The sequence below is a fragment of the Triticum urartu genome, chromosome 7A (assembly GCF_056163025.1).
Source record: "Triticum urartu cultivar PI428250 chromosome 7A, HENAU_Tu73, whole genome shotgun sequence".
Taxonomy (NCBI): domain Eukaryota; kingdom Viridiplantae; phylum Streptophyta; class Magnoliopsida; order Poales; family Poaceae; genus Triticum; species Triticum urartu.
Window position 1 is genome coordinate 80,507,473 of NC_141879.1, and position 25,420 is coordinate 80,532,892.

At 44.4% G+C, this 25,420-nt stretch overlaps 2 protein-coding genes and 1 pseudogene across 2 annotated transcripts; 1 reads left to right on the forward strand and 2 right to left on the reverse strand.

Moving 5' to 3' along the window:
* Positions 1-2,111: 2,111 nt before the first annotated feature.
* On the forward strand, positions 2,112-2,250 carry LOC125531680 (small nucleolar RNA Z247; annotated as a pseudogene).
* Positions 2,251-8,259: 6,009 nt separating this feature from the next.
* On the reverse strand, positions 8,260-10,523 carry LOC147957986 (uncharacterized). The gene is made up of 2 exons (XM_087531911.1): positions 10,103-10,523; positions 8,260-8,927 (listed from the first exon to the last, which is right to left on the reverse strand). The coding sequence occupies exons 1-2, from the start codon at positions 10,521-10,523 to the stop codon at positions 8,260-8,262; spliced, it is 1,089 nt and encodes a 362-aa protein (XP_087388037.1).
* Positions 10,524-20,311: 9,788 nt separating this feature from the next.
* LOC125523306 (uncharacterized) lies at positions 20,312-23,712 on the reverse strand. The gene is made up of 4 exons (XM_048688354.2): positions 23,569-23,712; positions 23,373-23,488; positions 22,374-22,561; positions 20,312-21,334 (listed from the first exon to the last, which is right to left on the reverse strand). Exons 3-4 carry the CDS (start codon positions 22,552-22,554, stop codon positions 20,667-20,669), a joined length of 849 nt encoding a protein of 282 aa, XP_048544311.2. The 5' UTR covers positions 22,555-22,561; positions 23,373-23,488; positions 23,569-23,712; the 3' UTR covers positions 20,312-20,666.
* Positions 23,713-25,420: the final 1,708 nt, after the last annotated feature.

Consider the following 25,420-nt stretch of genomic DNA (forward strand, 5'->3'; position numbering starts at 1 on the left):
TCAAAGTGTTACTAAACTCTACCAAGTTCTATAATGACACGGGATTAGCTTGTAACAAGATAAGTGTACTGAGTAATAAGCTTCGATTCTTGGTCATTTTTATTCTACATAGAATATACTCCCTCTGTAAAGAAATATAAGACCGTTTAGATATGAACATAATTACTGCTTTTTGTCGTGTGCAATGTACATCCATGTTGGCTGACAAGCTATCTTGATAACATCGTTAAATCTCGTGGGTGGAATAAGAAGAAGAAATATATATCCTGGGTGCATGCATCATATGAGTCGATGGTAGCTAATGTTATACCATGAAATGGCTTCAGAATGGACCATGTCATTGGCACTAGGCTAAGTGCCACCAGAGAGGGTGAGAGAACAAGAAGATATACATGAGGAATCTTAACGCATATATTAGATATGGTCACACGATTGATGTTGAACGACTAAATTATGTGTGACTCATTGTCATGCACTTTTTTCCTAGATTAAGTACGCCCCGTTGCAACGCACGGGCCTTTTTCCTAGTTTAAAACTATGATTCGATCTGATGAATTCTCCCGAAAAGGGAAATCGGCAGTGCAGTTAATTCAGTGTGACAGTTGCAGGGATGACATTCAGGGCTGGAGACGGCATGAGACGCAGAGCTTCCTTGCGCTACTCTCTCTGCAACGCCATCTACAAGAGCTCCCACTTGCTTTGCTGGATCATTTCGACTTTATAAATTAGGGGTTCGTAGATGTACTTTTTCAGTGTGTGCACTATGATAGATCCAGCGGCACCGGATAGCTTTCGAACATTACTCTCTTTTTTTGTTTTATCTGAAATATTAATTCATGGACTTAAACTCATTTGCCTTCTTCCTGATCCACGAACAGGCAAAGTGGTATGTAGCTGCTGAGGAGCAGGCAGGCAAGTGCTTTCGCTGTTTGTTCTTCATCTCTACTCCCCAGAGATAATTTTTCTTTTAATGTCATGCTTAATTCAGAAGTGGTATTCTGTCTACCTTCGGCACCTTATCTTCCTGTAAGTGAGTACAATACATTTGACGTGTCAATGTCTTGTTCTATCTATCAACGTGTGTATGTATCTACAAAGAGAGCTGAATGGTGGTGTTTCTAACTCTCATGAATCTTTTTTTTTTGTACATTAAAATTGTTGTCTGATGGTGTGTGATCATGTAAAGTATTTCATGGTCATGATTGGTGAAGTTCACCTTAATTACTACCTGAAAGCACTATATTTATCTTGCTGGCATGCACTGTTAAATTACGTCTTGTATCAGGCCTCTAGCTACGTTTTAGTAGTTGGTTCGGACTCTTTCTAGTTTCCTTGTTCGTCCAAATCTTGTAATACTGAACCGACTCTGTATCGTGGGATCTTCCCATCTACTCCCTCCGTTCCGAATTACTTGTCTTGGATTTGTCTAGATACGGATGTATCTAGACTCATTTTAGTGCTAGATACCTCCGTATCTAGACAACTCTAAGGTAAGTAATTCGGAACGGAGGGAGTATATAACATGAAGCCGTCAGCTTCGTTAGGCAAGACGTTCGATCCAAACTTTCATGGTAATCAGAGCGAGGCTCTTCCATCGCATCTAGCAAACACCCCGATATACCAAAACCTCCACCCAGCCATGGCGTCTTCTTCCTCCACCGCTGTGCTTTCCACCCAGGTTACAGAAAAACTTACCCAACAGAATTATATCCTCTAGCGCGCGCAGATCCTTCCGCAGGTTCGCAGCGCCGGCCTCTGGTCTCCTCGATGGATCAGATGCCGAGCCACCCAAGGTTCTCGCCTCCAAGGACAAGGACGGCAAGGACATCACCATGCCAAACCCCGAGCACGCGATCTGGGTTCGCCAAGACCAGCTCGTGCTTGGGTATCTTCTCAATAATCCGACAAAGGAGGTACTAATCCAAGTGGTGTCGATCCCCACGACGCATGGCCTCTGGACCTACCTCGCCAACATGTTCTCGTCTACATCACGCAGCAAGATAAATAATCTTCGGGTCGCCCTCACCAATGCGCAGAAGGGAAACCAGAACGTGGCAACTTACTTTGCCCATATGAGGTCGCTGGCTGATGAGCTAGCGGCTGCTGGCAGTCCTCTCGGTGACGAAGAGTTGATGTCTCACATCCTCTCCGGGCTGGATATGGAGTACCAGCCGCTGATTTCCGCCCTTGACGTCCGCACCGAGCTCGTCTCCCTCGACACCCTCTTTGCCCTCATGTCCAACTTCGATCAGAGGGTGGAGCTGTTCCAGGGCGCCGCCGGCAATTTCAAGTCCTCAGCTAATGCTGCTTCACGTGGTGGTCGTGGTCCCAAGGGCAACCGTGGCCAACCGCGCAACAACTATGGTGGACAACGCGGCGGCGGCAACAACTACATCAGCACGGTGGCGGCTACCAGCAAGGAGCAGGTGGTGGCTACAACAACCAGCAAGGAGGCAGCTCTGGCTATGGTGGCTACAACGGTGGTGGTGGTAACAACCACTCCGGTAATGGTCGTCCCTTCTACTCCAACAATAGGGGCCGCCAAGGAGGACAATCTGGTAATAATAATACATCGCGTGGGCATGAATTTGATGAGTTTGGGCCCTGCCAAATATGCAAGAAAACTAATCATATTGCCAAGGATTGCAACTGGCGCTATGCCGAGGACAACAATTATCAAAGAAAACGAGTTGCTGCAGCTGCAGATGGCTCTTATGGAGTCGATACAAATTGGTATGTTGACAGCGGTGCTACAGATCACATCACTAGCGAGCTAGAAAAAGTGACTATGCATGAGAAATACCACGGCCATGATCAAGTCCACACCGCCAACGGGATAGGTATGCGGATAAGTCATATTGGTCATTCTATTATCAAAACCCCACACAAGATATACATCTTAGAAAATTTTTGCATATACCTCGTGCCTCGAAGAACTTACTCTCTGCTCATCGCATTGCCCTTGATAACAAAGTATTTTTAGAATTTCATCCCTATTTCTTTTTGATTCGGGATCAGGTCACGAGGAAAATTCTTCATCGAGGTAGATGCATACAAGGACTATATCCGTTGTTTCCCCGGTTTAGAAGCTCAAATAAACAAGCATATGGAATCATTAAACTTTCATCGGAGCGGTGGCATGCACGTTTAGGACATCCTTCATTTATTGTAGTTCAACAAGTTCTTAGAAATAATAAGCTCCCATTTGTTGGTGAGCATAGTAGTGACACTATTTGTGATTCATGTCAGAGAGCTAAGTCTCATCAGTTGCCATATCCTATTTCCACTAGTATTTCTATTCAGCCATTGCAACTTATCTTTTCTGATGTGTGGGGTCCTGCCCCTACTTCTGTTGGTCGTCATACTTATTATGTTAGTTTCATTGATGATTATAGCAAATACACGTGGATCTATCTTCTTAAGAAACGGTCCGATGTATTTCAAGTTTTTCATAATTTTCAAGCACTTGTTGAACGCAAATTTGATCGTAAAATTATTGCCGTCCAATCTGATTGGGGTGGCGAATATGAGAAGTTAAATTCCTTTTTCCAGCAAATTGGTATTTCTTATCATGTCTCATGCCCTCATGCTCATCAACAAAATGGTTCTGCCGAACGCAAACATCGACACATTGTTGACATAGGTCTAGCCCTTCTAGCCGGTGCTTCCATGCCGTTAAAATTTTGGGATGAAGCTTTCCTCACTGCTGTTCATCTTATCAACATGCTCCCTAGTCGTGTTATCCAGAATGAAACACCATTAGAAAGACTTTTTCATATCAAACCAGATTATACACCCCTTCGTGTTTTCGGATGTGCATGTTGGCCTAATCTTCGTCCATACAATAATTGAAAACTCATGTTTCGTTCCAAACAGTGTGTTTTTCTCGGTTATAGTGCCCAACACAAGGGAGTTAAGTGTCTTGATGTTCCTACCGGACGTGTCTATATTTCTCGTGATGTTGTCTTTGACGAGACAGTTTTTCCTTTTGAACACCTTCATCCTAATGCTGGTGCTCTTCTTCGCAAAGAAATATTGCTTCTTCCATCTCACTTAACCGGCATTGATCAAGGGGGTGATGATAATTTGAATGATCAATTGACTAACTCTGCTGACCCTGGTTATGAGTTGCATGATGTTGCAGATACTACGGGAACATATACCACATATGCAGAAAGAAACGGTGAAGAAAATGGTTCAAATCTGGTCCAAAATCAGCATTATCGCATGTGTGTTCCACCAGGGAATAGGACTGGCGCAGAATCCATCTCGGGATTTCAGCAGCAGCAGGAAGAAGAATCTTCCTTGCGATCAGAAACCAATCTCGAGCAGACCGCCAGAGCTGGACCGCGCCAATCTCCATCTGACACGCGACGTCACGGCCTCCCTCAGGTCGTCTCGCGCTTCACGGACGAACCGCGGGTGTAGACTCGGCGGGCTGCCATTCCCTCGGCCCGTTCGGGGCCCATCTTGGAGCCCATGATAGGTTCTGTCGGGTCCAGTGGACGCACTGCGCCAGAAGCGGGATCGTTAGGAGCCGGGATCTTCTACGCATATTCTGCAGCAATATGTTACAGCCTCGGCCACAGAAGATCCATGCCTGTCTCCGTCGTCTAGCGAGATTCCCTCGGGATCGGGCGCTACAGGGGACATCGAAGGATCGGTGGAGCTGCCCCGATCAGCTGTGCATGCTCCAGGATCTTCTATGCCAGCTATTTCTGTTGCTCCTTCTGAACTAGCACGTACACGGCTACAAAAGGGAGTGATCAAACCCGTAAATTACAAGCATATTACTAAATTTGGCTTAGCATGTTCAATAGGAGAACCAGTTAATCTTGAGGAAGCATTTGGTGACACGCGGTGGAAAAAGGCTATGGAGGAGGAATTTTGGCACTTCAGACAAATAAAACATGGCATTTGGTACCCCCACGGAGAGGTAAAAATTTGATCGACTGCAAGTGGGTTTACAGAATTAAGAAGAAGTCGGATGGAACTATAGACCGTTATAATGCCAGACTCGTTGCTAAAGGTTTCAAACAAAGATATGGCGTCAATTATGAGGACACATTTAGTCCAGTTGTTAAAGCTGCTACCATCCGTCTTGTCCTATCTATTGCTGTGTCCAGGGGCTGGAGTCTGAGACAGCTAGATGTGCAAATGCGTTTCTTCATGGTGTTCTGGAAGAGGAAGTGTATATGAAACAACCACCTGGATTTGAGGACAGAAATGCACCTTTTCATGTGTGCAAACTTGACAAAGCACTGTATGGTCTGAAGCAAGCTCCGAGGGCTTGGTATTCTCGGTTGAGTTTAAAGCTACAAAAACTTGGTTTTGCTCCTTCCAAGTCTGATACTTCCTTGTTTATTTATAATAAGTCAAATACATCTATATTTGTGCTTATATATGTTGATGATATCATTGTTACAAGCTCATCAAATGAGGCAGTGACAGGGCTGCTAAAAGATCTAAACTCAGAATTTGCTCTCAAGGATTTAGGAGACTTGCACTTCTTCCTTGGCATTGAAGTGAAGAAAACTAGAGAAGGTCTTCATCTTTCTCAGGAAAAATATGCAACTGATCGCCCTTCAGTACTTGACTCTTACACGTCCTGATATTTCCTTTGCTGTGAATAAAGTGTGTCAGTTTCTTCATGCACCTACTACAGCTCATTGGACAGCTGCAAAGCGTATCTTAAGATATGTGAAAAATGCTCCAGACATTGGCCTAACGTTCAGCAAGTCATATTCCACACTTGTCAGTGCTTTTTCTGATTCAGACTGGGCAGGTTGTCCAGATGATAGAAGGTCAACTGGAGGATTTGCAATATTTTATGGGCCAAATTTGATCTCCTGGTGTGCAAAGAAACAGGCTACTGTCTCAAGATCAAGTACAGAAGCAGAGTATAAGGCTTTGGCTAATGCTACAGCGGAAATTATTTGGGGGCAGTCTATGCTTAAGGAACTTGGTGTAAGGCAAACTCAGTCTCCATGTCTATGGTGTGACAATCTTGGTGCCACATATCTTTCTGCAAATCCAGTCTTCCATGCAAGAACAAAACACATTGAGATAGACTTTCATTTCGTCAGAGAAAGAGTTGCCAACAAACAGCTGGAGATAAGATTTGTACATTCAAGGGATCAGATTGCAGATGGTCTTACAAAAGCTTTGCCTACTAGAAGTTTTGAGTCATTCAAGCATAATCTCAACTTGTCAAGGTTGTGATTAAGGGAGGATGTTAAATTACGTCTTGTATCAGGACTCTAGCTACGTTTTAGTAGTTGGTTCGGACTCTTTCTAGTTTCCTTGTTCGTCCAGATCTTGTAATACTGAACCGACTCTGTATCATGGGATCTTCTCATCTATATAACATGAATCCGTCAGCCTCGTTAGGCAAGACGTTCGATCCAAACTTTCATGCATGAGTTGTACTTCAGGCAGAGTGGACCTCTATGTTGGGATTGCCTCTAGAAAATCATGGGAAAATGAAAAATATTACATTGATAGTACTCTATCTTGATCTCTTAGTGTTTCCTATAAAAAAGATCTTAATTAGTGTCTAAACAAACATTGCTAAATGAATAGGCATATTAATTTGTTCCACGTCTTGCTTCAGTTCTGAGGTTGAGCAAAATGCCTTGGCTGAGCGGACAACTGTAATGTACATATACATAGTATCTGTATCCTCAGCCCATTTGATGACCTAAGATAAATTTCTGAATCGAAAGAAAATACAAATCACGAGGCCTATGTGTGCTATCACTTTCCTTCAAAAACACTGATTATTATAGACTCATTATAATAATTACTTACCTTCATTTTCCCCTTGGTTTATAGACTATCTACAGACTACAGTACTACTTACATCTTACATGTTCATCGTGTTATTCCGTAGAAAAGGGATGAAGAAGATGCATCCTGCCCTCATTTTATTTCAGCAAGCTTGTCAGTTACAGGTATAACTAGCACGGTGGTCTTCAAAATACTTGCAAATTTAAAATTTGGCATGGAATTATTTTTTAGTACCTCCACCTGTAGATATCAGCATGTTTGAGCTCACTGGCATCTAAGACCGCAATTATCTAACTTTCCATTTATCCTTTGCAGGTGTAGCCCTTTCAGGGTCTTGTATGCATCGGCACGGGTGTTTTCTCGAGAAAAAGCAAGTAGGGCCTGACTGAGTTGATTTTTACACAGGTGTGCAAAATGGCTACTTTCAGTTTCTACAACTGCTTTAGTAGTTTCTTCAAGTTAGATACAAGGAAATTCACATATCAACTTGTTTAAGTCTTAACACACTGCTTTCACGGACACAACACATATTATGCTGGCTGTTTAACTTTTCAACTCCTCTTTAGATTTTAAATTTGAAGGTGTCCAGTCAATACTTTTATATGTCAAGGAATCATTGGGCTTATATGGCCTTTGCCTCCAAATGAACAAGATTGTAATTTGTAAGAAGCTGCCCAAGGATATTATTGGAAATTTATTTAGGCTGAGATTCGTTCTTGGATATAAGTTGCTTCTTTTACTTGTAAAACAAATGCTGTGATTAGTACTTTTTCTCCAAAACCTTGATAAAAGAGTCGTTAACTAAAGTTGTATTCCTATATTAGTCGCCTTTCACAGTGATATGCTGCTCCTTCCATAGTTTACAGTGTTTACTACCGTTTGGAGTAAAGAAAGTCACAAAACATGGGTGCTAGTGCTACTGATGTTTCTGTGTGCCAATCATAGTTGCGAAGTTATAACATTATCCTGATGCACTGTACTACGTTTCTTGCAGATTCTGATGCATGGCAACAAAAAGGATTGACGTTTTGATCAACCTGGCGAATAGGAAGGAAGATAAGAGTTGCGAATAGCAAGGATATTTCAATATGGATCGAGTTGATCTTACGTGTACTGTCAATGTTACAGCTCTTGCCTGTTCATGCCTCACACGAACCCTGTTCTTAAAAAGGAAAAAAATAGTACATCCCAGCTCATCCAGCGCGTGAGCCACTGAAAATCAAAATCCCCACCTGAATGCAATACAGTATGACGCATAAGCGCTGTGTTATCTCAACAAGGGAGGAATCTTACGCTACAGCAATATTCTAAGACCATGTGTATATAGCAAAATGGTATCGCTGGTATCCCTAGAACCACAGCTAGTGCGGTTGTGTCATAGTTGCTCCAAAATCGATCATACAATCAGTACCAAGACAAGATTTTCTCCCTCAACAGCATATTTCAAGTAGCATACTTCGCCTTCATCATTCACTTCTTAACCCATGGACCTCCAACGAACCTCGGGTTCGGGTTGCGGTTCCTCTTCCCTTCCAGGATGACGTCCTGACTTGTATGCGAAACAGCATCTTCACCATCTTCAGAGTCTGTATCAGATGAATCACTGCCACTCGTTCCAGCCCCTGCATCAGATGCTCTCGGTCCCTGGTCTTCATCTTGGTTTCCTCTAGGCCTCACCAACTGAATCTCTGGCATGTACACAACCTGTGCTGCCGGTGCTGGTTGGCAACATACCATCCAAGCCAAGAACCCACCGAACACAGCAGCCAGTATCCAGGCAACATAACCTGACACCTTGGCGGTCTTGCAACCGTCCGTCTTGGGTGTCATCTGAGGCGATGTGCACTCAGCTGTTTCCTTCTCATCGTATGACCGATCACATGGGTTGTCGAGAGCCTTGTTTAAGTAGATTGACGCGCCACATCTGGCCAGCAGCTGCGCCATGTTGCTGATGTTGAAAAGCGGCGACATCCCAAAGGCAGCCTCCTCCTTCACCAAGCAGTAGCAGGAGGGCCTTCCAACAGTGCCGACAGCGACCGCGCAGCAGGCCTCAATTGGCATTGGAGCGTTGACAGGCTCGCGGCAATTGATTACCAGTTCTCTCGCCACTTCCTTTGGCGTGCAGCCAATCACAGAATCTGCAAGTAAATTTCAATCAGTGACAAGATATGCATCCACAGTTGTAGATAGCATCAAAGGGATGAGAATTAATGTTGGCAGGTCTAGCTAAGAGTCTGAACAGACTTCTTGAAGCAACTGAATATAAAAAAAAAACTAGTAGTTGATTGTGGAGATAAAGCAGTTCAGGCGTTCGCTCTGCGGTACTAGGATGTTGCTCAGAAAATAAAACTAGTACAAGTAGATGAAATACGAGAGGAATCTGTTGAGGAACCAACACAGCCTATAACTTGACAGAGTTAGTAAATCAGTATGGTGAAGAAGAATCTACTCAACAATGAACTACAACTGATTTCAGAAGACACGCAAGGCGACAAACACATGCATCCATGTGCGATATGGCCGCCATATGAACTAGACCAATGCTGTACAAATGGAATGGCATGTAACAAAAAAATTCTTGAGAAAATCGATCTAATCTTAAACACACATCACAAACATTGCCCGGAATGTATAGCTAACATTCCCACACTTGCTGCAATGCAAATTTTGCTGCAATGCAAACTAACATGAGAAACTCAGGTCCTAGTGGAGTTCCCAAATATCACAAGTTCACAACACTGCAGAAATCTCCATCCACAGGCAGCTGTAAATATCAAACAGGAGGAATGATAATGTGTGATGCACCAAATGTAGGATCCTACACCTCAGTTGTGTGCTGTCTTCATTACAATTGTTTTGAAGTTAGATATGCATAGAGTTGAGTGCAACTATTATACATGTTATCCTGCCAAGTGTATACATGTGTGCACGTTCTATTCCAACTCAATTAAAACTTTCAGAAGCCCGAGAGCGCTGGCGGATTAGTCAGATCATGATTGACTAAGCGCAATGAAAATTAGCCATAGTTGGGGGCTGTAGTTCAGTTAGGAGAATTGAGCTTATACTGGGTGTCAGTGGGTGTGCAGGGCACTCGTTGGTCACAGCGAGATGACACTCCTGTGATGATCTCCTAGCTTGTACAAAAGTACGGAATTGCTTGGAGAGTATTGATTGTGGTGGGCGGGTGGGTTTAAATCCAAACCCTGGCCCACTGAGGAATCCGGATTTTGCAAAATTTCTGAGGTCACTAGCCCAGGATTTGGAGTGTCCTATGGGTTTTTAGGCTCAACACTTGATTCTGTGTTCGGGGGACAGATGGTCTCTTCTCGAAGACGGGTGTCCGGCTCGCAGGGCTCGGAGACCCGAACATAGTTTGTTTTCAGCATAGGAGGAGCAGTATCCTCAACTTGCTCTTCCATAACGGTCACCAGGTGGGTGACAGGTGGGGATCTGATTTCCCTCTGATCGGGTTTAAGCCCGATCAGATCATAATCTGTTGTGACCCCTAGGGCAGCGATGCGATCTAGCAGTTCGTTTAAAGACGAGATATCTGCTGGATCCATCTTATCGATGCTTTCGGGGTTGATGCAGCGATGGTTTTTGGCAATCTGGGGGACCGCTTTGGGCTTGACGGCCGGGCGGGCACCTATGGTGAAACTGCCGATCTGGAGGATCTGCCCGGGAACTAGGGCCCTTCCAGAGATGATCTTGCCGTCGATGACAAGGCGAGCCATCGATCCTTCTATCGACAACATAGAGGAACTCTCAATGAAAGCACCAATGTCGGTGTCAAAACCGGCCGATCTCGGGTAGGGGGTCCCGAACTGTGCGTCTGAGGATCGAAGGTAACAGGAGGCAGGGGACACGATGTTTACCCAGGTTCGGGCCCTCTTAATGGAGGTAATACCCTACTTCCTTCTTGATTGACTTTGATGAGTATAGGGGTTACAAGAGTTGATCTACCCCGAGATCATAATGGCTAAACCCTAGATGTCTAGCATGTGATTGTGATTATGATTGTCTCTATGGACTAAACCCTCCGGTTTATATAGACACCGGAGGGGCCTAGGGTTGTACAGAGTCGGCTTACAGAGAAAGGAATCTTCATATCCGAACGCCAAGCTTGCTATCCACGCAAAGGAGAGTCCCATCCGGACACGGGGGAAAGCCTTCTATCTTGTATCTTCACGGCCCACTAGTCCGGCCCACATCACATAGGCCGACCATCCGAGGACCCCTTAATCCAGGACTCCCTCACCCTGTTCACTGGTGCTCGGCTCCCTTGAGCCTGGGTGGGAGAGGAAAGGGTTCCCCTTCCCAGCAACAGATCCGTGGCAGCTCAGTGAGCACCAGGGCCATATCCCTCGCATCCGTGCATGCTCTGTTTCCCTGTTGTTCGCTGCAAGCTCGCTGCTTCTTCAGCTCCGATGTGCCATTTCCTGCAGCTTACTCTCTTCTTGTTTGGACACCGGCGGTTTGTGCTTAAATGCCCAGTGAGGTATGCGCGTTGCTGCGACACGGGTGCGTACAAATGTTCTGTGTCTGCAACCCCAAGATCGTGCCTTTCCTTGTTCTAGGGTTAACTCATCCTTCGCTCGACGGTGCGGCATCCTTTGAGCCAAGCCGAGGGGGTAGGGTCCCTCTTCGGCGAGGGACAAGGAAGGTGTGGTATCTTTCCGGTCTCTAGTGCAGGAGTTTTGGCATCTTTGTGGCCAAGGCGGTCAGCAATGCCATTGTCGCTGATGTTTTCTTTGGCGCCGGTGTTTCGAGCTTCAAGGGCGGTCCTTTCTTCAAGCGGTTCTTCATCTCTAACTAGTTTAGGTGCTTTTAGTTTGGGACTGTTGTAAGCTGTGTTCTTCAGCACCCATGTATCTTTGGGCCGCTCGTGTTTTATTTTCTTTGTAAGTGGCATTGGGCTGGCACTTGTTGGCTGTAATACCTGGCCGGTTGATGACTTTGTTAATTCAAAGTCGGGCTCATCCTCCATATGTACAGTAAGTCGTATATATCCGGGGGACCGGCATTGCTTGGAGAGTATTGATTGTGGTGGGCGGGTGGGTTTAAATCCGAACCCTGGCCCACTGAGGAATCCAGATTTTGCAAAATTTCTGAAGTCACTAGCCTAGGATCTGGAGTGTCCTGTGGGTTTTTAGGCTCAACACCTGATTATGTGTTCAGAGGACAGATGGTCTCTTCTCGAAGACGGGTGTCCGGCTCGCAGGGCTCGGAGACCCGAACATAGTTTGTTTTAAGAATAAGAGGAGCAGTATCCTCAACTTGATCTTCCATAACGGTCACCTGGTGGGTGACAGGTGGGGATCTGATTTCCCTCTGATCAGTTTTAAGCCCGATCAGATCATAATCTGTTGTGACCCCTAGGGCGGCGATGCGATCTAGCAATTCGTTTAAAGACGAGATATCTGCTGGATCCATCTTCTCAATGCTTTCGGGGTTGATGCAGAGATGGTTTTTGGCAATCTGGGGGACCGCTTTGGGCTTGACGGCCGGGCGGGCGCCTATGGTGAAACTGCCGATCTGGAGGATCTGCCCGGGAACTAGGGCCCTTCCAGAGGTGATCTTGTCGTCGATGACAAGGCGAGCCATCGATCCTTCTATCGACAACATAGAGGAACTCTCAATGAAAGCACCAATGTCGGTGTCAAAACCGGCCGATCTCGGGTAGGGGGTCCCGAACTGTGCGTCTGAGGATCGAAGGTAACAGGAGGCAGGGGACACAATGTTTACCCAGGTTCGGGCCCTCTTAATGTAGGTAATACCCTACTTCCTTCTTGATTGACTTTGATGAGTATAGGGGTTACAAGAGTTGATCTACCTCGAGATCATAATGGCTAAACCCTAGATGTCTAGCATGTGATTGTGATTATGATTGTCTCTATGGACTAAACCCTCCAGTTTATATAGACACCGGAGGGGCCTAGGGTTGTACAGAGTCGGCTTATAGAGAAAGGAATCTTCATATCCGAACGCCAAGCTTGCTATCCACGCAAAGGAGAGTCCCATCCGGACACGGGGGAAAGTCTTCTATCTTGTATCTTCACGGCCCACTAGTCCGGCCCACATCACATAGGCCGACCATCCGAGGACCCCTTAATCCAGGACTCCCTCACTCTGTTCACCGGTGCTCGGCTCCCTTGAGCCTGGGTGGGAGAGGAAAGGGTTCCCCTTCCCAGCAACAGATCCGTGGCAGCTCAGTGAGCACCAGGGCCATATCCCTCGCATCCGTGCATGCTCTGTTTCCCTGTTGTTCGCTGCAAGCTCGCTGCTTCTTCAGCTCCGATGTGCCATTTCCTGCAGCTTACTCTCTTCTTGTTTGGACACCGGCGGTTTGTGCTTAAATGCCCAGTGTGGTATGCCCGTTGCTGCGACACGGATGCGTGCAAATGTTCTATGTCTGCAACCTCAAGATCGTGCCTTTCCTTGTTCTAGGGTTAACTCATCCTTTGCTCGACGGTGCGGCATCCTTTGAGCCAGGCCGAGGGGGTAGGGTCCCTCTTCGGCGAGGGAGAAGGAAGGTGTGGTATCTTTCCAGTCTCTAGTGCAGGAGTTTTGGCATCTTTGTGGCCAAGGCGGTCAGCAATGCCATTGTCGCTGATGTTTTCTTTGGCGCCGGTGTTTCGAGCTTCAAGGGCGGTCCTTTCTTCAAGCGGTTCTTCATCTCTAACTAGTTCAGGTGCTTTTAGTTTGGGACTGTTGTAAGCTGTGTTCTTCAGCACCCATGTATCTTTGGGCCGCTCATGTTTTATTTTCTTTGTAAGTGGCATTGGGCTGGCACTTGTTGGCTGTAATACCTGGCCGGTTGATGATTTGTTAATTCAAAGCCGGGCTCATCCTCGAGCCTTCGTTCTAAAAAAACCCAGTTATGATTAGATTCCCTTTTGTGATTGAAAATAATAATATCATGCAAATTAGTGAAACAAGAAAAAAAATGTATGACAAGGTAAAGCAGGTCTAAATGACCTGTTGCATGATCGGTTGCAGATTGTTGCATGGCGAGTTCAAGAAGCCTAAGTCTTCTCTTACATCTCCCACTCCGACCTACTAATCCATAAGGTAAAAGGTAAAAAGATGCAGTCTCCAAAACAAAGCACAATGAAGATAGTATGAAGTACACAAAAACAAAAATCATAAAGCAAAGATACCAAAAAGAACATACCAACATCAGTAGAAGAAGGAATCACTTACACAACCGAAGCAGCAGGAACAACCGCACCCGAAGCACCGTCCATCTCAGAATCTGCTACAACAGAAACACAACATCAAAAATGCTGAAACCTCCCACACAAACAAAAAGCTCAAGAAATTAAGACAAAAAAATTGCACATACCAACACGTTTCTTGCCCCTCCGTCCAACTAAAATAACGGAAAAAATAAATAAGCAAAGACCATATAGAAGACCCACAATCCCAACAACTCAAACAACAAAAAGCAGAAACACGGCACCTTCAGATCGGAAAGCACCCCCTTTGGATGGATGCAGCGCATCGCTAAGCTCACACCTCACAAGCAGACGCACAACTCAATACAATTGACTTAATAGGCAAAATCAACCACAGCAGCAAAAACAAAAAAACATAGAAAAGACAACTATCTAACCAAGCAAATGTAGCCGGCGCAACACCCGCCTCCTCAATCGATTCTGCCGGCACACCTCAACAGGAACGGCCATAAGAGACTAATCCATGTCTGCGATAACAAAGAACCTGATACAAAATCAAAAAAAATGAGCAATGAACAAAGCAAAACCGCAGAAGAACACCAATCCCCTCATATCAACATTGCCGCAGCAACATAAATGCAACATACAGTTGAGTAAAACATCTACAAAACAGCAACTCAAACCCACACACGTGAAAACCAATTCCAACAACTTCCAGTTCAAGAAATTCGAAAACCAACAAATATAAAGTTAAGAAATCAACTTTCCTAACTGATTAAATGAACAAAACAATCCAAATAAAGCACAGAACATAGAACCCCAAAGACTGGCGTTAACATATAAATATGGTACGAAATAAGAACATATCGTTATTTTTTACATCATGAACCTGACCAAATGCTTCTGAAAACATACTATCTAACTCAGGCAAAGCAAAAGATAATTATATAGCAAAATAAATCAACACATCCCTAGCGAAAGATTTCCATCTCTCATTAAAAATAAACCTTATACACGCCTACAGAAACGCCAATAATGTATATATTAAAAACAAACCAAACTTTCCCAATATATAGAGGACAAAAAGCAGTTATGCAAGAACACTCAAATAAATCCAAGTGATGAGAAGAGCATACTTTACTCATAGCAACAAAGCTCCCACCAGAAAGTAAACGCAAACTAGAGAAGCAAATAGCAGCAATGTACATCTAACATTAACCACAGATTCGCATAAACATCCACAAGCAGGACCCGCAAAGTAAGTAAAACAACGTCACTACTGAAAAATAAAATGACTGACACTATAACTCCATTGAGCCAAACCACTGAACACACCTCGTACAAACATGGCTAGAACCTCAAATCCCCAGAACAGAAAGAAAGAAAAAAGACTTAAAGTACGCATTGAACTAATCATATATTTTTTAAAGGAAGTTTAATACAAGCAGAACGCCACACATCTATACCTACTAATAAATCAAGGTGAGTTTCGCCGATTTTTTCATCCGTTCACCGTCAAAATTTATTTTTTTATCTGAGGTGGTACTAAATTTTTGTGCGTCCATCTGTATTTTTAGCAATCACGGATTTCGTACTCGGCCCGCACATGATGTGGCCCAGTAAAGCCAGCCCACTTATTTGCCTGCCCATGTAGCTTCAAAAAGCCTATTTCTCGCCCTGGGCAGTAGATTTGCACGGGGCGCCCAAGACTGGGCTGCCCCGTTTTGTTTTTTCGTCCAAAATTATTTTTATTTTTACCTTATTTCGTAATTCAAAATTTTAAAAAAAGTTTATAATCTTAATTTTTGTAAAAGTTTCAAAAAATATTTGAATTAGAATATTGTGTTCGCGTTTTCAAAAATATTTGGAACATTAATTCATTTTCCCGTTCCGGTTTTTTTTCAAACTAAGAAATATTCCAAAATAGTGTGTGATTTAAAAAATGTATTTTAAAAATGTTCTAAAAATGAAATATATTATTCTTTTAGTAATATGTTCATAAATTCAAAATAATGTCTGAGTTTAAGAACACATTTTGCTCTGAATGTTGAAAATGTGTTCAGTTTTCAAAAGCCGGCCAAAAATAAAAAAAATGTTAGATTTTTGATAGAAGGTTTTTGTGTTCAAAAAATGATATTATTTCAAAAAAAGCATGCTTTTTAAAAAAATGAACGGAATATTAAAAGCATTGTTCGTAATTTCAAAAAATGCTCATGTTTCAAAGAATATTCGGCAATTCATATTTAAAATAAAATCAAAAAGTATTTTATATCCAACGTTGCAATATGTTCTTAAATATGCACGCTGGCCATTGGTTAGTAGTAGGCGTTTGTTGCCGTGGCTAGCGGCACGTGATCTGGTCTTTAAGGTCATGTGTTTCAGTGTTCCACACGTCGTTTTTTGGATTATAGCTCGTGCCTTGCAAATACAGGTTATTTCGGTGCCTGCCAGTGGGCTGGCCCAGACGCGAACTATTGTGCGTCCCACGCGCTATTTGACGCAACTAGCGTCATATAGTAGCTCCCACACGGCTGCCCTAAGAAAAAAAAATGTGTATAGATTTTGTTTCGTCCATTCAACACTTAGCTCCCCAATTTTTTCGGTTGTCCCCCAGGTGTGCCAAACTGGATCTACCACACATTTCTTTTTCTGTAGGACGGACGAGCAAAAAAAGAGGGGCCCAAGGGGATTGAACTATGGACCTTCCCTATTGTGCCCACGGATAAAACCAACTCAGCTAGCTTGCAATTACGATAGGAACAATCTCATCTTGAAATTTTATACTAAATAACACCAGTTTCTATATGTCCATAAGTTGTCTAGAAATAAGGAAGTTATGTGAGAATAAGAAGGTTGTTTCGAGAATTATGAGCAGAACGAAGGAACTTGCCAATAAAAGACAATATGCTGGAGATAACTTGCACGTGCCATGCTGGTTGGCTATAATGGGAAAAAAATATGGGCACGTGCTAATAAAAGAGAATATGCTGGTTTTGCTCTAATTAATAAAATTTATGGGCACGTGAGCGCAAAAATAGTTGAAGAAAATAAACCCTGAGAATGATGGGACGTTCATGCCTGGTTATGCGCTACTTATGCTAATGAAACATAATTTATGCGCTGTAATTAGTAATCCGTCCGGTTACGTCGTCGTATGAGAAAGTGGTCGAAGTAACCGTGCCTTGAAGGTCGCCCACCGCCCAGCAACCAAATGAAGATGGAACCACAACTCCGAGACAGAGGTTGACCCGGAGGAAAAAAAGGTACAAGTTGGGTGGTCGCCGCCGCGTTGACTAACCCCACCACTATGAAGATCTCACGGGCCAAACATGACTCGTGGGAAGACCGCAGCTCCTCACTCGGTCACCCACCGCCGTGGAGATCGTTTTTATAAACACAACAATTATATTTTTCGCCGCTTGTTGAAAAAACAATTATCTCCCAGTTGCAACGCACGGGCATATGTGCTAGTATATTCAAAGCCAAATACTTGTATGAGTATCACATAAAAACATTAACTCTATTCCCGCATCCACCATTTGCTCTCTCATCATGCCGTCAGAATCACACATGGCCGAACAAAACCACACGCCCAGCAGCCCAGAAGGTAAGCTCCTTCAGACCGACGTCGGAGATGGACAAACCAACGTCGATTAAATCCCAGATGCACCTGCGAACCCACATATGGCGCCTCGACAACTAAAGGCATGCAATCCCCACATCGACCAAACTCCACCCAACAGACCCCCGCCGCCCTATCCTCACACAAAAATCAAAAACCCCTTCCCCTAAAAAAATCACATTCACATCCATAGTCCACCCAAGTATACAACATTATCACACAAGCAACACAATAATCAGTATACAAAGGAACTGAAATAGAAAGGGAAGAAGTCAGACCCTTAAACGCAGCACAGGAAGCCAAAGAAGCATAGGAAACCCGCAAGCGGCCGCCAACCTCCACGCCTCCACCCACCCAGCAGATCACAGAGACCGACCCTATCCCCCAAGAGAACAACTAACGCAGCCAACAAGAACACCACCGCCCTCCTGCGAACCGAAGGCAAGGGCACGCCCCCACAGCTGCCGCCGTCGCCTATACAATCGCCAAAATGAACGCGAGAACAAAATGAGGAAGCGGTATGCACGCTAAAATATGCCTCACACGCCACCTCACCTTAACAAGCCCATTTAGAACCGACATCCCCAAAACCGGGCCCATTTACTACCTATACACAGCCCCGACGCACATCACGATTTCATTTCCTCGGATCATAGTATTTGTAGTGATTTGAACACATCGGGTCAGAGTCGCCCCAACTCAAACGACTGGTGCTGCAAATACAGGAGAAAATATTCTCTTTTCCAATAAGTTTGTAGCAGGCCCGCGATGCACAAAAAAGTTGTAAAAATTGTACCAAACCTGCAATTGTCCAGCAAGCACCTTTTGGCCAATAAACTAAGACACATGAATTGGATGTGGCATATATTTCAATTAATCGTCATTCATAATTTATAAATACTAGTCACGGCTTGTGAGAATGTCCAATGAAAGAATCACACAAACTAATGCTAGAAAGGTAGTCACCGTCGCATGCTCTATAATGTAAGCCTTGCTGTTGCATTGCTCAACAATAGGAGTTTTGACCAAACCGACAAACCAAGCGAACTTCGCTGCTGCCAGCAGATTTACGCATAACAGAGAAGAAGTATAAGTTCAGCATATTCACACCTCCTTTTTCTTCCTTTTCCTCCTCCTCCTCCTCTCTTCCTTTTTTGCTGCTACCGGTGACAGGCCAAACACCGGGAGGACCAAGGTGCCCGTGCTACAACCATGGTGCCCTGGAGGAGCTGCAACCACGACACTAGGAAGAGTTGCAAACGGCGTTTTTCCGTTCTACAACCATGGACACAAAAAGCTACATCCAAACATCCAGTAGATAAAAAAGCTTCAACCAGACAACGGAATACAGTACAAGTTACAACTGTTTGATAAAAAGCTTCAACCCGCAGATGAAAAAGCTTCAACTAGAGATTAAGAAATCTTCCTTGACGACGGCCATGGCGTCTCCCCATTTTTTTGCTGCAACCCCAGCGATATAGAAAGCTTCAACCGGCCTTGCAAAAAGCTTCAACTGCGAGGCTACGACGAGCGGCGACGGCGGAGCTGCATCGGCGCACGGTGGTCGAGGATGCTACCACAAACGTTTGGTTTTGCTACAACCGAGGAAGACGACGTACCTGTGGGAGGGAGATCCAATGGTGATACTGCACGCAATCGTGTGGCTGCAGGCCGGCCGGCCGAAATTGGGGCCGGCGCGCCCGCGCAGATCATTGCCCAAAAACAGTTCTGCTCTCTTCAAGTTTCAAACTCACGTGCTTCCGTTCACGTACTACTTTCGCTAGCCACTCGAGCCATTTGCCATTAGTGATCTGTAACCGCGCCAATCTATAATGACAATGTCACTGCCCTATTTATTGCACGAAACCACCTAATGTATCACTTTTTTGAATTACTAAAAAATCGAGAATTTAAAAAGTTCACTAAAAATCTAGTGAATGGTTACCAATCATTGAAAAAAGTTCATCGATTTTGAAAAAAAATCATCAAAATTGAAACAAAGTTCATGGATTTATAAAAAAAGACTACAAATTTGAAAATTTTCATAACTTCGAAAAAAGTTCATCAAATTCGGAAAACTAATTTGAAAAAGTTAATCGAATTTGAAATAAGCTCATCAGATTTGAAGAAAAGTTCATTGAATTGGGAAAACCAATTTGAGAAAAATTCATTGAATTTGAAAAAAATTCATCGAATTTGGAAAACTTTTTTGAATAAAGTTCATCAAATATGAAAGAAGTCCATCAAATTTGAAAAAGATTCATCAAATTTTTAAGAAAGTTCATCAAATTTGAAAAAAGTTCATTGAATTTAGAAAAGTTCATTGAATTTAAATGAAGTTTACAAATTTGAAAGAAAATTATCGAACTAGGAAGAGAAAAAAGAAAAATAGAAATAACATAATCGAAAAACGAAAAAAAGGAATGATAAAGTAAAAAAAGGAAAGAAGACATAATTGAAGATGCATTCCTATATTAGTTGCCTTTCACACTGATATGCCGATCCTTCCTTGGTTCACAGTGTTTACTAACGTTTGGAGCAAAGAAAGTCACAGAAACATGGGTGCTAGTGCTAATGATGTTTCTATGTGCTAATCATAGTTGCGAAGTTATAACATTATCCTGATGCACTGTACTACGTTTCTTGCGGATTCTGGTGCATGGCAACAAAAAGGATTGACGTTTTGATCAACCTGGCGAATAGGAAGGAAGATAAGAGTTGCGAATAGCAAGGATATTTCAATATGGATCCAGTTGATCTTACGTGTACTATCAATTCATGCCTCACACCAACCCTGTTCTTAAAAAGGAAAAAAAAAATAGTGCATCCCAGCTTATCCAGCGCGTGAGCCACTGAGAATCACAAATCCCCACCTGAATGCAATATGACGCATAGGCGCTGTGTTATCTCAACAAGGGAGGAATCTTAAGCTACAGCAATATTCTAAGACCATGTGCATAGCAAAATGGTATCGCTGGTACTCCAAAATCGATCATACAATCAGTACCAAGACAAGATTTTCTCCGTCAACAGCAAGCCATCAGCATATTTCAAGTAGCATACTTCGCCTTTATCATTCACTTCTTAACCCATGGACCTCCAACGAACCTCGGGTTCGGGTTGCGGTTCCTCTTCCCTTCTAGGATGAGGTCCTGACTTGTATGCGAAACGGTATCTTCACCATCTTCAGAGTTTGTAGCAGATGAATCACTACCACTGGTTCCAGCCCCTGCGTCAGATGCTCTCGGTCCCTGGTCTTCATTGCAGTTTCCTCTAGGCCTCACCAACTGAATCTCTGGCATGTACACAACTTGTGCTGCCGGTGCTGGTTGGCAACATACCTTGCAAACCAAGAACCCAGCCAACACAGCGGCCAGTATCCAGGCAACATAACCTGACACCTTGGCGGTCTTGCAACTGTCTGTCCTGGGTGTCATCTGAGGCGATGTGCACTCGGCTGTTTCCTTCTCATCGTATGACCGATCGCATCGGTTGTTGAGGGACTTGTTTAAGTAGATTGACGCGCCACATCTGGCCAGCAGCTGCGCCATGTTGCTGATGTTGAAAAGCGGCGACATCCCAAAGGCAGCCTCCTCCTTGACCAAGCAGTAGCACGAGGGCCTTCCAACAGTGCCGACAGCGACCGCACAGCAAGCCTCAATTGGCATTGGAGCGTTGACAGGCTCGCGGCAATTGATTACCAGTTCTCTTGCCACTTCCTTTGGACTGCAGCCAACCACAGAATCTGCAAGCAAATTTCAATCAGTGACAAGATTTGCATCCACACTTGTAAATAGCATCAAAAGGACGAGAATTAATGTTGGCAGGTCTAGCTAAGAGTCTGAACAGACTTCTTGAAGCAACTGAATATAAAAAAACTAGTAGTTGATTGTGGAGATAAAACAGTTCAGGCGTTCGCTCTGCGATACTAGGATGTTGTTAGGAAAATAAAACTAGTACAAGTAGATGAAATACGAGAGGAATCTGTTGAGGAAACGAACACAGCCTATAACTTGACAGAGTTAGTAATTCAGTATGGTGAAGAAGAATCTACTGAGCAATGAACTACAACTGATTTCAGAAGACACGCAAGGCGACAAACACATGCATCCATGTGCGGTATGGCCGCCGTATGAACTAGACCAATGCTGTACAAATAGAATGCCATGTAACAAAAAATTTCTTGAGAAAATCGATCTAATCTTAAACACCCATCGCAAACATTGTCAGGAATGTACAACTAACATTCCCACACTTGCTGCAATGCAAACTAACATGAGAAACTCAGGTCCTAGTGGAGTTCCCAAATATCACAAGTTCACAACACTTCAGAAATTTCCATCCACATGCAGCTGTAAATATCAAACAGGAGGAATGATAATGTGTGATGCACCAATGTAGGATCCTACACCTCAGTTGTGTGCAGTCTCCATTACAATTGTTTTGAAGTTAGATATGCATAGAGTTGAGTGCAACCATTATACATGTTATCCTGCCAAGTGTATACATGTGTGCACGTTCTATTCCAACTCAATTAAAACTTTCAGAAGCCCGAGAGCGCTGGCGGATTACTCAGATCATGATTGACTAGGCGCAATTAAAATTAGCCGTAGTTGGAGGCTGTAGTTTAGTTAGGAGAAGTGAGCTTATACTGGGTGTCAGTGGGTGTGCAGGGCACTCGTTGGTCTCAGCGAGATGACACTCCTGTGATAATCTCCTAGCTTGTACAAAAGTATGGAATGTCTTAAGCATATGCAGAAAGGTGGTGGAAACGAAAGACATACCAATACGAACTGTAGATTCTTTTGGTCTGCTTGAGGAAGTGGTGGCCGAGGCAAGTGAGGAGCGTCCCAGATGCTCAGCGGATGTTGGAGAGGAGAGCATACTCACTCTTCCTGCAGAGACAGTGGTGATAAGCAGGCCAAAGACGACCACCGTCGCCATCTTCCTCGCTGCGCCCATCATCTTCTCTCTGGCATATAGCATCAAAGGAGCATTCAAACAAACAGCAGCAGTAGATGAAAACAACTAGATAAAACAGTTAGGCAAATAATCAACAGAGCACAGATTCAGGCATTCCATCAAGCAATACATCAGGCAGGTTTTAGGACTTCTTTTTTTTGAGGAAAAAATGCGGCAGGTGTACAAGCTAGCCGCGGGTGGCATCCGCATGGAAGGAAGCAGAAATTGTCCAAAAACTGGGTACCAAAGGCCTCAACAATCAACGCATTGTCCACAAAAGCAAGCTTGGATTATTGCACACACAGAGTTGTAGCTCGCTGCTGGTAGACAATGTCCTGGCCGACCACACGTTTCAGTTCAGCAAAATGCAGTTATGTTCAGCCGTGGGGAAACCAGAGTGACACACATACCAAACGAGCAGATGAACTTAACTTGATTCAGACTAAGCACACATACAGGGCACACAACCGCAGAGCAGCAAACCTCAAGGACTCGACAGAGTTGACCCAGAACCTTAACACGCTAGCGCGGACACTACAGACAGCACGGAGGCCTGGAACTGAAGCAGCACTGCAGCAGAACAACCACAAGAGGCACACACCGATACAGCGAGACAGACAGAGGCAGGATCCAGGGCCATATCCAGCAGCAATCGCTCATTCAACATGTAAAAAGCATCGATTCATCTAACCGAACCGTAATCCATGGAAAACGGACCCAAAATCGGTCATCCATCTGCCAGCCGCGCTCCGGTTGGCGGGCGCACGCGCGTCGCGGCCGAGGGAGGGGGCGAGAGGGGGAGGAGAGGACGATGCACTTACCCACGCGGGCGGGGCGGCGGAGGAGGAGCGGGTGGTGAGCGAAGCGCACGTCGTCGACCTCTTCAACGTCGCCGGAGCGGAGGACGGAATGGGTGCATCCGCGGCTGCCTGCCTACCTGCGCGCGCCCGAGATGTTAGCGAGCGAGGAGGGAGGGAGGGGGAAGCGGGGGAAGAGCACGAGCGGTACGGGACTGACCTCCGACGCAGCAGCCGCCGCCGATGCTCGCTGGCGGCAGGAGTCGCGCCGCGCCCGTGGGTCTTCCTTCCTCCGCGGCTCCGCGACGCGAAGCAAGCGGAAGGAGAAAGCGGTGCAGTGTTGGGGCTCGGGGTTAGATGTGAAGCGAAGGGGCCGTGGATTGCGGGCTCTGGACGAAGGCCCAGTTCGGGAGCTTACTTGAGGAGGAGGTAAGAAGCAAATAAGTTTTTCTTTTCTTTTTAAGCAATGGAGAAGGTGGGTGCGATAAGGAGATGGGAAGGTCGAAAAGCTATTTGACTCCTGAGCTCTATAGTAGTGACCCCGTTGTAAAAAAATAGGAACCACATTGTACAAGTTTTCAAAAAACTCTGTGGATGGATTCAATGATGCATGCTACAAATATGAAATATCACGATGTGAAATTCTAAGAAGACAAGATTTGTATATTTTGAAGACTTGAAAGTGTGTATATTCAAATCCACACGTCTGTCATTTTTGTGTAGCTTCGAATATAAAGTATTTCAAATTGACATTTTGCGTGTTTGTGGGATACGTCGGTGACAGCATGCAAGATTTTTTTCCACATTTCTAAAAACTTGAAAATGTGATTTTTTAAAAATCAAACAGAGAGACCACTAAAGCTCGCGAGTTAGAAATATCCACTATGGGAAGCAAGATTTTACTTTCTCATCACTATTCTGTACGTTGGCTGGGTTATATCATCTACACATTGTGACTGGGGCCACACACACACACACACACATGTCAACACCTTCCTATCACTTACACGCGGGTCCCGCTCTCCTTCCTTCTAGTTCGCGAGAACATCATCAATCGTAGGCACAAGTGTGATATCCTCTCCTCCTTGAAACGATTATCCCTACCAGATTGGCGCCAATAAAAAGCCGTAGTGTAGCACTTCGTAGTCCTCCCACATCGCGGAATCATGTGATAGAGACCACAATTGTACCCGGATCTGCACCACCGCGTTGTTACCCTTTTTTTAGGCAGCCGTCCAGTATAAGCGGGGAATAGAGGCACCGTTGTAAGGCTATCGGGTTGCTGCAGCTCAAAGAAGACCCGTCTATAGCTTCGCGGTGAACGACTTGATCTGCGACACATGGAAGATCGGTCCACATGCCAGTTTGGTGGCAACTCCAACATGTAAGCGATTACATTGACATTACATTGACACGCTCTACAATCTTGAAAGGTCCAAAGAACTTGAAGGAGATCTTTAGGCGTGTACGTTTGACCACATTGGACTGGGCATGCATTTTGAGCTTGAGGACCATCTCACGCGCACACACACAAGTTGGCACTTTGTGCGACTGTGATCAGGAAAGCGCATGGAGCCCCATGCGTGGTTTTGATAATTAATGATATTTTTATGAACTAGTTTTTTTATTGATTTATATCTAAAGGATTTTTTCATAGGCAATACTTGAGGACCATGTATTGGTTTCAAGGTTGAAACAGAAGAAAGTGTAGAAGACGGAGTTCTTATGAGGAACTCAAAATGAAAGCATGCTCTAGCTTATATGTTAAGCTATGAAGGATCAAGATGTTGAGAAGTTTATTACAAAAAAATAATAATCATGTGGATCTAAGTCAAGGTCATCATGTGATACGTGTGTGGCCCTCGGACATCACCTCCTCAAGTCCAATTATGCCACCGACTACTTCGATGATGTCCATTGGCCCCATGAAGAGAGCCCAAGCTAAAGCTCTACGAGCCGAGGTGACTCTATTCCTGAACACATGTGACTTTTCACCATGTATGAATGGTTTGTTAACTCAAGTGGATACATACTCAGGTATCCACAAGAACCACTACAAGTGACGGTGGAGG

Coding starts and splice junctions, on each gene's coding strand:
- LOC147957986 (XM_087531911.1), bottom strand. CDS start 10,523: ATGGCTCGCCTTGTCATCGACGGCAAGATCATCTCTGGAAGGGCCCTA. Junction 8,928..10,102: donor TCTTCGAGAAGAGACCATCT/GTCCCCCGAACA, acceptor ATTTACTTGCAG/ATTCTGTGATTGGCTGCACG.
- LOC125523306 (XM_048688354.2), bottom strand. CDS start 22,554: ATGATGGGCGCAGCGAGGAAGATGGCGACGGTGGTCGTCTTTGGCCTG. Junction 21,335..22,373: donor AGAATCTACAGTTCGTATTG/GTATGTCTTTCG, acceptor ATTTGCTTGCAG/ATTCTGTGGTTGGCTGCAGT.